Source organism: Mus caroli, unplaced genomic scaffold (assembly GCF_978045245.1).
Source record: "Mus caroli unplaced genomic scaffold, Mus_caroli_1 scaffold_20, whole genome shotgun sequence".
Lineage (NCBI taxonomy): Eukaryota > Metazoa > Chordata > Mammalia > Rodentia > Muridae > Mus > Mus caroli.
The window spans coordinates 24452053-24464625 of record NW_028227275.1 but is presented as its reverse complement, the minus strand read 5'-3'; the positions used below and the strand labels follow the sequence as shown (position 1 = coordinate 24464625).

General features: G+C 43.2%; 1 protein-coding gene across 1 annotated transcript in view; it reads left to right on the top strand.

Moving 5' to 3' along the window:
- The first annotated feature begins 477 nt into the window (after positions 1-477).
- The window catches only part of Btaf1 (B-TFIID TATA-box binding protein associated factor 1), an 86831-nt gene continuing 74735 nt past the window's right edge, over positions 478-12573 (top strand). The window contains exon 1 of the mRNA XM_021151415.3: positions 478-764. Coding sequence (XP_021007074.1) covers positions 751-764 — 14 coding nt within the window. The 5' untranslated portion in view covers positions 478-750. The remainder of the gene's footprint in view (positions 765-12573) is intronic.

Genomic DNA, 12573 nt, shown 5'->3' with positions numbered 1-12573 from the left:
GTAGCCCAGACTGACCCCCAATTTCACAATCTGCTGCCTCAGCCTCCCAGGTGCTAGGATTATAGGCCTGCACCACCCTAGCCAGCCCTCGGCAGCGTTTCCTTCTTGACTTCATCCCGCCCACAGCATCGCGACCTGGGCCTGAGTCTCCTTTCTCCAGTTTGTTCCTGTTTGGAAGCCGCCTAGCTGGGTAGTAGGGTCAGGATGGAGAGAGCACTTAGAGACCGAGGTTTGGAACTTTCAGAACTTTAGCTAGGTGATCTTCATCGCTCTCTGGAAGATAAAGACCTCTTTCCGTTTCTCCCCTTAATCTTAAAGACTGGGAGCCGGGCTCCCGATCCACGTTGCCAACCCACTCCCGCTGCCGCCGGGCGCTCCTATACTCGGCTCCCGGTGCGCGAGGAGTGGGGGTGGGTGGGTGGGACGTGCCGGTGACGTCACTTCCGGCGTGCCGACGCTAAGTCCGGCGTGCCGGCGTCTGCGTCAGCAGAGAGCGGGGCTGGGGGCACCGGGTTTGAAGTGGTGCGGGTCAGAGCGGCGCCGCCTCCGCCCGTGTGTGGGACCCTGGTCGCTGCGGAGACGAGCTCCGGTGGCCGGCCCATGCCGGAAGGCCCGTGCCGGCCGCTCCACGCCGCGCCGCCTGCCGCCTTGCGCCCGGCGGCTTGGGCCTGCGCCGCTCTGCTCGGGAAACGAACGCCGGAGCGGCGCGGCGTGTAGCTCCCTGGGAGTTCCGAACCGCCGGCGCCGGCCATGGCGGTCTCCAGGTGGGTGTCGCCGCCCGTCAGCTAACGGGGAGCGCGCGCGGGCGGGCGGGCAAGGCTGTCGGTCGGCTCCCGGCGCGACGGTGCGGGGCGTGAGCGCTGCTTCTCGTTCGCTCGCCCAGACTTCCGAGGCTTCCCTTGGGCTCGGGTTACCCGGAGAAGTCGGCTCACGGAGCGCTTTTTCTCCTCGTTAAATGTGACTCGGCGCGTTCGATCTCGCTTTTTTTTTTTTCTTTCTTTTTTCTTCACCACGTTGCTCCTCTTTGGTTTCTCTTCCCTCTTTGAATTTCTAGGCGAGTTTCTTTTCTTTTTCTTTCGTAGTATCAAAGTCTGTTCCCTAACCACCATTTTACGGCAAAACTTGGTAGTAACTGTCGATGGAGGCGGGGGTTGAAATACTGTTATCTAAGAGACCATCTGGTTATGCTAAAATTTAAAAGAATTCACAGCGTAAGGGGTATAGTCTTGCTCACTTTTTTCTTGACGTCTAATTCCTCCTTTTTGTTAAGCAGTAAGTAGTCTGTCAATCAGCATGTGGTCGTAAGCAGATAACTATTTTAGCATCTTTCCCCAAGCGTTATCACAGATCTTAAATTATTGTAAAAATTTGCCCACTTGGAAGAGTCTGGGAAAATTATAGAAAGACGTATACACGTTTAACTTGTGTAGCTTCTGATGATAGAATGAGTTGAAAACTTGGAAATGATTTTGGTGTCCCGCTGACGTTTAAGTCGTCGGGATGGTCTCTCGGTGTTTAGTCGTCAAGAGTTACCAAGTCCTTTAGGATGATGAGTTAACTTAATGAGAATTGAGTCCTTTCACCAAATGCACTGAGGGAGATAAATGACGAAAATACACAGCTTTCACTCATTTTTCGAAATTAGTTGAACACATTCCTTTATGCACAGTGTGTGATGAAGTTTTCTCTTATGAGGAGGGAGTAGCCCAAGTCCCAGACTCCCTAGGTAACTGATGAAATAGTGTGTGGGAGAATCCCATGGGAGCTGAGTGAAGGGAGTTGCTAGGTACTGGTAGCAGGGACACCTAATTTTTATTTCATACGCAGACGTATCCACTCAGTGGGAGAAAGACTCTTATTTCAGCACCCATGAAACTGCTTTAAGAGAATACAAGTGGCGTTTATTGCAAGTTTCTGCAAGTACAGATAGATTTATCTTATAATTTATCTTCCATGTAAATGCATACATATATACATCAGAAATATGTTGGTACATGAACATGAGATTTAAAGTCTCTTTTCTTCCTTCTCTTTCGTCCTTGAGACAAGGGGCTCATGTAGCCCAGGCTAGCCTCGAACTCAGAAGGAGCTCTGGTTCTGGGATTAGAGGTGTGGTGTTACCTGGCCTTCTCAGGGTTTTTTAATTTAAGGGAATTAGTACTTCCTTTCAGGAAGTAGGTTTATATTTGTACAGTGTTGGAAAGCGTGACAGAGGCCAAATGATAGTGCTTTAAAAGAGTCATCTCTGCTTAGCACTAATCTATAGACCCAACTTTTGAAATAAAGAGTGGGCTTTAAAGGCGTTTGGTCCTCATTATCTGCTTTCAAAGAGAACTGCTGTTTGTTGTTCCTGTTTTTTTTTTTTTTTTTTAACTTACTGCCATAATTAAAGCCAGCCACATTTTATAGAAGCTTCCTCCATGCTTGGTTTAGTAATCTAAATTTAAGCAAAGGCTTTGGATGCCTTGCTTGGGAGGAGGTATTGGACTTTTAAAAATATTTGTGGATTCGGTTTGAAAAACAAACTTTGTAGTTTCAGGTATGATGTCATGCACTAAGCATAAGTCTGTGCTAAATAAGCTTCATTTTTCTCTTGTTGGTGTTGTGGAAGTGGGGATTAAGTACTTTTATGTAGAATAGGCAGAATATTGTTTGAGAAATGGAGATCGTATGCCAGGATCAAATAAATACTTTTGCTCTGTTTATGTCAGTGCCCATAACTGTAGAGAAACCTTACATTTTTAAGACCCCTTAACCTCACCCCACAAGGGTTACTCTGTGTGACCGTGGCTGTCCTGGAACTTGTTCTGCTTCTGTAGAGTTCACTGGCCTTGAACTCAGAGATCCACCTGCCTCTGCCTCCTGAGTGCCACCACTGCCCAGCATTTTAAGATTTTATAAACATTGGTACTGTTGTTCCTTCTTCTGTCCGGAAATCTGGGGTAGTCTTCCTGTCTTTTTCATTTCCTCTATCTAGGCAGTCACTAGGTTCAATCCTGCCCCACCGTTCTAAGCTTCCTGCAGCCCCTCTTTCTGACTTTCTATAATTGTCGCGTCATCCAAATTCCAAAAGTCTAGTCCAAGACATCTGCAGCAGGTGAGGGGGCGCACCTGCACTCACACACACACTCAACCACACACTTTTTTCTTCCTTTCTATACTTGATCTTAGCCAAAAGGCCGAGTGATTTTTTTCTTCCTTTCTTCCCTCTTTTTTTTTTTATTCTTTCTTTTTTTTTTTTTTTAAATATTTATTTATTATATGTACGTACACTGTAGCTGTCTTCACACACTCCAGAAGAGGGCATCAGATTTTGTTACAGATGGTTGTGAGCCACCATGTGGTTGCTGGGATTTGAACTCAGGACCTTTGGAAGAGCAGTTGGTGCTCTTTACCGCTGAGCCATCTCTCCAGCCCCCCCCCTTTTTTTTTTTTTTTAAAGGAAAGGGGTTTTATTTTGGCTCAGTTTGAGGGTAAAGTTGGTCATGGTCAGGAAGGCGTGTGGGAACATGAGACAGTTGGACACACTGCATCCACAGTTAGGAAGCAGAAAGAAATGCTCTCTTTAAAAAGTTTTGTGTGGCCAGGTGTGGTGGCACACGCCTTTAATCCTAGCACTCAGGAGGCAGAGGCAGAGGAAGCAGCAGTGTCAGATTTCTGAGTTCGAGGCCAGCCTGGTCTACAAAGTGAACTAGTTCCAGGACAGCCAGGGCTATACAGAGAAACCCTTTCTCGAACCCCCCCCCCCCCAAAAAAAAAGTTTTGTGTGAGGGCTGTTGAGATGGCTCAGTGGTTAAGAGTGCTGACTGCCCTTCCAGAGGTCCTGAATTCAATTCACAGCAACCACATGGTGGCTCACAACCATCTGTAATGGGATCTGATGCCCTCTTCTGGTGTGTTTGAAGACAGCTACAGTGTACTCATATACACTAAATACATACATAAATAAATAAGTATAACTAACGCCTTCACCTGCAGCAGCAGCAGCAGCAGGAGGAGGATCTGACCAGCTCACCGCAGCTTTTTTCTTTGTACTTGTTCTTGTTGGCATCTCCAAATTATTTATCACTTCAGTCATGTTATTTGCTAATATGCAATTTTTTTTTCTTTTTGAGACAGGGTTTCTCCGTATAGCCCTGGCTGTCCTGGAACTCACTTTGTAGACCAGGTTGGCCTCAAACTCAGAAATCCACCTGCCTCTGCCTCCAGAGTGCTGGGATTAAAGGCATGCGTCACCACGCCTGGTGCAAATTTTAATTAGATTATTTTTCTGCCTATATCTGGCTAGCTTTCTGTTGCCTTAAGATGAGGTCCAAATTCCCAAGCTTCTTGTAGATCTCTTGGTTCTTGCATCTTGCATCAAGTTCTCTGCACCTACTGTCCCCCCTCCCTTCTGTCCTCCTTTCCCAGAATATTTTTACTTCCAATTTTTTTGTATCTAGCACAATTAATCTTCCCATCTTGTCTTTCTTGTTACAGTTTGAGTTGTGCCTAAATGCCTACACATCACTTTGTTGGAAGCCTTCTTCCTTTTACTTTACCTGTGCTATTTGCAGTGGTGTGGTTTTTTTTTTGTCTCTCAAAGTATTTATCACTCTTAGTAGCTGGCTGCTTAATTGTTCTCTCTTTTGCTGAATTAATAAATTCTGTTTGGGACAGAAATGTGTCTTATCTTTCCATCTTGAGCAGTGTGTCTGGTTTTTAGGAGCCATTCAATGCAATTTATTTTTTATTGTCTTTTTCTTATTGGAGACAGGAGTCTCAATGTAGTGCCCAAGCTATTCTTTTTTTCATTTTCCCATAGCTGAGACCACAGGAATTTGTCACTCTCTCAGTGAGTGTTCCCTAGTTCAGCTGTAGGTTTTTGCTTGGTCATACTGGGGATTGAACTCAGGAACTTACGAATGCCAGCCAAATATTTTACCACTGAACTATAATTCTAGTTTTGGTGTTGTGAGGTAGACTCTGGATATATATTCCAGGCTGTCCTGAAACTATATTATCAGCCTGTCCTGCCTCTGCTAGGTTTATAGGTACACTAAAGAACTGACACCTAACTATGCTTTTGTTGTTGTTGGGAAGGACATTTACTTTAGCTTTGCATATTTCTAAGTATATTCTACATTTATGAATATATATAGTTATATATAAGTTCATATTTATGTGTGCTCATAAACAGTCTAATGATTATTCTTTCAAAATATTTATTTTTATAGTTTTAATTATGTATATGTGAATGCCTCTATGTGAGGTATGCATGTGAGTGCAGGTTACCTTGGAGGCCAAAGACATCAAATTCCCTGGAGCTGGGTTTACAGTTTATTGTGAGTGGCCTGACATGGGTTCTGGGAATCAAACTAAAGTCCTCTGGAAGAAAAGGAGAGAGTTCTAAACTGCACTCCAGCTCAGGATCGTGTGTGTGGGGGGAGGTGTGGGGTTTTGGGGGTGTGGGTGGGTGTGGGTGGGCTCGAGAGCTTGCTTGTATGTATGTATGTATATGTGTGTGTGAATGAATGAGTATGCTGATGGTGACACACCAGAAGAGGGCATTGGATCCCATTACAGATGGTTGTGAGCCCCATGTGGTTGCTGGACCTCTGGGAAACCAGCCAGTGCTCTTAACTGCTGAGCCATCTCTTCAGCCTAGGATCATACTTTTAAAAAAATAAATGATCAGAATAGTTCTAAATGTTTAAAAATAAGTCCTATTACAACATGTTTTTTTGTGATGTAAATTATATGTAATGTAACCCTGCATTTTGTATGATAAAAAAATTACTGATTCTGCTTACATTTTTTTTTTTTTTCCCAAGACAGGGTTTCTCTGTGTAGCTCTGGCTGTCCTGGAACTCACTCTGTAGACCAGGCTGGCCTCGAACTCAGAAATCCGACTGACTGCCTCTGCCTCCCAGTGCTGGGATTAAAGGTGTGCACCACCACTGCCTGGCTACAGTGAATTTTGATCTGTGGGTGAGGATATAAATTCTCTGCAGAATATCACTGGAAGATATGTCTTCTTCAGGAGCTTACTGTCTAACTGCTGTTAAAATGTGGGTGCTGCTGGGAAGTCAGCTAAACTTGCTATGTTTGCCCCATAAAGCTTTGCACCTCGCCACCCCCCACCAAATTCGTACTTGTTAAGAGCTTGTACTGTTGCTTTCAGACAGTCTAGGTATTACTTGCTAAACCTTTGGATTCTATCTTTTTGGCTTTGTGGCACACACTCTGTTATCTTTTTGACTTAGGGGGAATTAGAAGCAGAAAAGGCAACTCTATAGAGTGTTTTTTGTTTTTGTTTTTTTGCTTTTCGAGACAGGGTTTCTCTGTGTAACCCTGGCTGTCCTGGAACTCACTCTGTAGACCAGCCTGGCCTCGAACTCAGAAATCCGCCTGCCTCTGCCTCCTGAGTGCTGGGATTAAGCAGGGCCACCACTGCCCAGCTTTTTGTTTTGTTTTGTTTTGTTTTGTTTTGTTTTGTTTTGTTTTGTTTTGTTTTTTTAGTGTTTTTTTTAGGTTTATTCAAGGGCAGTGAATCTATAACTGTTAGTTAGGTTCTAAGCTTAATGTAGATTTGTCTTTCTTTGAGACTGGGTCTTGCTTTTGTAGACTAGGTCAAACTCCAGTTGGGTCTTCTCTCAAACTCCTGACTGCTGGGCTTGCAGGCTTGTACCACCATGACCTATGTAGTGTAGATTAGAAAATGTGTGTGTGTATGTGTGTTTGAGTGAGAGTGATACACACTTGCTTAAAGGGCAATTTGAGGAAGTTGGTTCTGGGGGATTTAACTGAGGTTATCAGTCCTACCAGTACCTGCCTTTACTAGATAAGCTATCTTGCCAGACTGATACATTGTTTTTGGTGTGGTTGCCTGTTTATGCCCTAAGTGATTGAGTTGACTGTTGTACTGTACTATTTTCCTATTGGACAGGTAAGTTATTTTTCTTGATTATGTGGGTTCAAGAGTGCAGCTTATATTATTTTTCTTTGAATTATGCATAAAAAGTAATATGTAAAGTATTTCAACATTGAGGATTTATTTTAGAAGCTGTATCCACCTCACTCCCCCATATATAAATTGAAAGTGCTACAACTACAAAAAATTCTGGGAAGAAAAAGGAAACTTGTCTCTTAATAAATTGTTACAGAGGAACAGAACTTTTTGCTCTGTCTTGTTAATTCTGACTACCCTTCTGATACTTTAGAGAAACATTGTTTCAATAGTCCTAGTCTACAAACTAAGCGGAAGTACTTACTCCTCCCCACCCGCCATGATCTGATGACTTGTAGTAGTCTCTGAGTCTGCTTTCTCAGTGCTAAGCTTACATGCTGACAAAAGGAAGTGTCTTATGTGGGAAAGTGCTAAGGAAGGTACGTAATTCCTTATATGAGTCACATAAGGATGCTCTGCCTGCGCCTCTTCCCTTATTATTAAGTTTAGCATTATAAGACTGACAAAAGGTGTTACTATAAATTATAGTTTATCAAATATTCCATTCTTTAGAAAATTCAGAGACAATCAGGAAAATGTAGGGGAGGTATTATAGAAGATTTTCCATTTCACTGTGGTAAATTTCAACATGTTGATTTAGTTTACTTCTCAAAAGTGCATTTATAAGTTTGCTTTATTGTGCTGGATATTAAATTCAGGGCCTTAAGTATGCATGGTAGGCAACTACCTGACAACTGGCCTATATGCTCAGCCATTTTTTTAATTTTAATTGTACCAAAACAAAATACACCACTTTAACCACTTAAAAAGGTATAATTTCATAATTTGAAAATACGTATTTATGTCAAAGAATATAACTTATAATTTTTTATCTTTAAGATAAAGTAATGAGCTGGCAGTGATGACTCATGCCTTTAGTCCCAGCACTTGGGAGGCAGAGGCAGGCGGATTTCTGAGTTCGAGGCCAGCCTGGTCTACAAAGTGAGTTCCAGGACAGCCAGGGCTATACAGAGAAACCCTTGTCTTGAAAAACCAACAACAACAACAACAAAAGAAAAACAAACAAACAAAAAAGATAAAATCATGAAAGAACTATAAGTTGTTGGATGTGGGTGGAATATAGAAAAATGGACTGAAAGAATAGCATAGCTTGATTATACTTTTTCACTGTCACTCATTAGTATTTATTGAATGCTTCTATGTTTTATGTATTAGAATTATAATAAACGAATGCATTTTCTACCTGAGAGTGCACCTGACTTTGTGGTTTCACATCTTCCTGTTGCTTGTGAGTGTTCTATATGGTATCTTTCTTTTGTTGTTGTTGTTGTTTTTTTCCAGACAGGGTTTCTCTGTATAGCCCTGGCTGTCCTGGAACTCACTTTGTAGACCAGGCTGGCCTCGAACTGAGAAATCCACCTGCCTCTGCCTCCCGAGTGCTGGGATTAAAGGTGTACGCCACCATGCCGGGCTCTATATGGTATCTTAAGTTAGTCTACTTTGGCTGGGCAGTGGTGGTGGACGCCTTTAGTCCCAGCACTTGGGAGGCAGAAGCAGGCGGATTTCTGAAGCCAGCCTGGTCTACAGAGTGAGTTCCAGGACAGCCAGGGCTACACAGAGAAACGGTGTGTGTGTGGGGGGAGGGGGGGGGGGGAGGGATTAGTCTACTTTCTTGTTTAGAAAGAAACATGTGGTTTCATATTACTCTCGGTATGAACTAGAAGATGTACATTTTTAAACAGTAGAGAACTTCTTGGTGAAGTATTCATCCATACCAGTGTTTACTTTCCTTGTTTCTTAACACAAGCAATCTCTAAATTTTTTGTTTGTTTGTTTGTTTTTTTTTTTTTTCGAGACAGGGTTTCTCTGTATAGCCCTGGCTGTCCTGGAACTCACTTTGTAGACCAGGCTGGCCTCGAACTCAGAAATCCGCCTGCCTCTGCCTCCCGAGTTCTAAATTTTTTTTTTGTTTTGTTTTGTTTTTCGAGACAGGATTTCTCTGTGTAGCCCTGACTGTCCTGGAACTCACTTTGTAGACCAGGCTGGCCTCAAACTCAGAAATACACCTGCCTCTGCCTCCCAAGTGCTGGGATTAAAGGCATGCATCACGCCTGGCTCTACTTTAAATTTTAATGTTCTTTATCTGCTTGTGAAAAAATAAAATGGACAAACTTCACTTTAAAAAAATATTTATTTTTCTATTTAGTGTGCTTGTGTCTGTTTCTGTTTGTCTATTGGTGCAGTGGCTGTGAAGACTAGATGGAGGCACCAGATTCCTGGAACTGGAGTTTCAGGTGGTTGTGAGCTGCCCACTGTGTGGGAACTGTCTTGTGGGTGCTGGAACCAGACCCAGATCCTAAACTGCTGAGCTTTCTCGTCAGTAGATAGCTGGATCATTACATTTATGGTTACTTATTTCATGGCCCCTTGTGTTTTGGGCTAGTCTATAATGCTGTTAGTGCATTATAGATTATAGATCTTAGATTATACCAACACTTTTGTGAACTATTTTGTCAAATGTCCTTTCCCACTTTTTCAGAGATTAAATTCTGAGAATTCCAGTGAATTTTTTTCTTTTGCAGGAGGGCATAGAGTAAAAATGTAGCCTTTATTTATTTATTTTTTTAAACTAAGTGAAATTGTAATCTGGGGCATGTCATATAGTTTTCTTTCTCTTTTTCTCTCTCCCTCTCTTTCTCTCTCCCTCTCTCCCCCCTCTCTCCCTCTTTCCTCTCTCTCTCTTCCCCCCTCTCCCTCTCTCCCTCCCCCTCTCCCCTCCCTTTCCTTTCCTTTTCATTCTGAGACAGGGATTCTCTGTGTAGCCCTGGCTGTCCTGGAACTCACTTTGTAGACCAGGCTGGCCTCGAACTCAGAAATCTGCCTGCCTCTGCCTCCCGAGTGCTGGGATTAAAGGCATTCGCCACCACTGCCTGGTCTGTTTCTTTTTAATAGTCTACCTGTTTTGAATTATATTGCAAACATTTGGAGAGGAGAGGGGTTACATTGCAGTTATCTGCAAAACCTCCACAAACATCTCTATCCCTTTTCTATATCCCCTTTTAAGGCAATTTTCAGGGCATTTGTCTGAAATGAGCTTGAAACAACCTGGATTTTGTTTTCTATATTATTTCTCTGAATTGGAAACAGACTATTTCTTAGCATTAGTAAATTCAAAACCAGTAAATATTGTCAAATACAACTACCTTGTCTTTAAAAAGTTTGTTTTGCTTTGTTTTTTTATTTTTTTGAGATAGGTCTTGGCTGTCCTGGAACTCACTCTGTAGACCAGGCTAGCCTCAAACTCTCCTGCCTCTGTTTCCCAAGAGCTGGGATTAAGGGCATTCACCACCACTGCTTGGCAAAAAGATTTATATGTTAAAGATTTCATGTGTATAAATGTCTGTCTGAAATACCTTAAATTTTATTTTAATTATTCTATAGTGTCTGATACCTTCCACTCAACTTGACATTTGTAACCTTTGTTTCTTTCATCTGTATGTCTTCCCAAGAATGAAGTTTGTTTTGTTTGTTTGTTTAAGACAGGGTTTCATTTTGTAGATGAGGCAGGCCTCCCTCTTGAGTGCTGAGATTAAAGGCATGTGCCACCATTCCTGGCTAAAGTTTTGTGGTAACCAAGCAAGGCACATACCTGTGATCCTAATACTCTCCAGGCTCAGACAGGATGATCTCAAGTACTAAGCCTTGAAAACAAACAGGGATTGGAGAGATGCCTAGGAGTTAAGAGCATTGGACCACTAACTTCCAGGAAGCTAAGGTGAGGGTCTTAAGCCCACACCCACAGTGACACACCTATTCCAACAAGGCCACACCTCCATGAGCTCTTACCGAAGACCTGGGTTGGATTCCTAACACACATACGGTGTTTGACGGTGACTCTCAAACATCTGTGAACTCCAGTTCCAGGTGAATCAACACACTTTTATTGCTTCCACAGGCATCAGATACACATGATGCACAGACATGCAGGCAAAACACCCATACATAGCAAATATATGTTTTACTGCTGTGAACAGACACCATGACCAAGGCAAGTCTTTTTTTTTTTTTTCTTTTTTCTGTTTTTTTCTTTTTCCGAGGCAGGGTTTCTCTGTGTAGCCCTGGCTGTCCTGGAACTCACTCTGTAGACCAGGCTGGCCTTGAACTCAGAAATTCTCCTGCCTCTGCCTCCCAAGTGCTGGGACTAAAGGCATGTGCCACCACTGCCCGGTGACCAAGGCAAGTCTTATTAAGGACAACATTTAATTGGGCTGTGTCTTAGTCAGGGTTTCTATTCCTGCACAAACATCATGACCAAGAAGCACTTGTGGAGGAAAGGTTTTATTCGGCTTACACTTCCATACTGCTGTTGATCACCAAGGAAGTCAGGACTGGAACTCAAGCAGGTCAGGAAGCAGGAGCTGATGCAGAGGCCATGGAAGGATATTCTTTACTGGCTTGCTTCCTCTGGCTTGCTCAGTCTGCTCTCTTATAGAACCAAGATTACCAGCCCAGAGATGGTCCCACCCACAAGGGGCCTTTCCCCCTTGATCACTAATTGAGAAAATGCCTTACAGTTGGATCTCATGGAGGCATTTCCTCAACTGAAGCTCCTTTCTCTGTGATAACTCCAGCTGTGTCAAGTTGACACAAAACTAGCCAGTATAGGCTGGCTTACAGATTCAGAGGTTCAGTCCATCGTCATCAAGGTGGGAGCAGGGCAGCATCTAGGCAGCTGTGATGCAGGCAGAGCTGAGAGTTCTACATCTTCATCTGAAGGCTGCTAGTGGATGACTAACTTCCAGGAAGCTAAGGTGAGGGTCTTAGGCCCACACCTACAGTGACACACCTACTCCAACAAGGCCACACCTCCATGAGCATGTACAAACCATCACACAATATAATAAATATCCTGATTTTGGGGGTATGTTTAGAGAGGAAGAAAAGAAAAGTACTGTTTCAAACCCTCTTGCTGTTCTTTAATTTTTTCTTTTGACATCTAACCTTCCTCTTTAAGGATTGTGTTTACAATGTTACAATACTGACTTTATCTCATGCCCACCTCCTGGCTTTCCCCTCCCCAGCCAGTTCACACTATATCACTGTGGCCAGGTCCTGATGAGTACCCTACTTTGTCTCACAGGTGGCTACCCTAGATTAACAGGTCAGACTGCCCTATTGTCAGATCCTTGTCTGTTCGTTCCTTTGTTTCCCCTTTTCTGTGTTCCCTAGTTTGTTGTCTCAAGTGAGGACTGGAGAGCTCTAGAGAGTTGATCAAGAAGACTAGAGAAGCACACTTGCGTGCTTATTCCTCTACTCAATGAGGTGCATGTTTGGTTGCTTCTACAGTGGAAGAAGTAAGACAATTGGAGGAGAAAGTGAGTTGATTTTTTTTTTCCCCAATAGGTGAGCCTAGGTTTGACATGCTATTGAGATAAAAGCTCTGCGGAAAAGAGGGGCAAGGGTAATTTTGTGGGGTAGATAGGCTCAACATTGGGTTAGAGAGGTGTCAGATGTGTGGGTAGGAGTTTGATGATCGGTCAGTATTTACCTCTACCTTTTTTGAGGTAGGGTCTTCTGTCATCACCTCCACCACTGTAATCCAGGCTGCATGGCCTTTGAACATC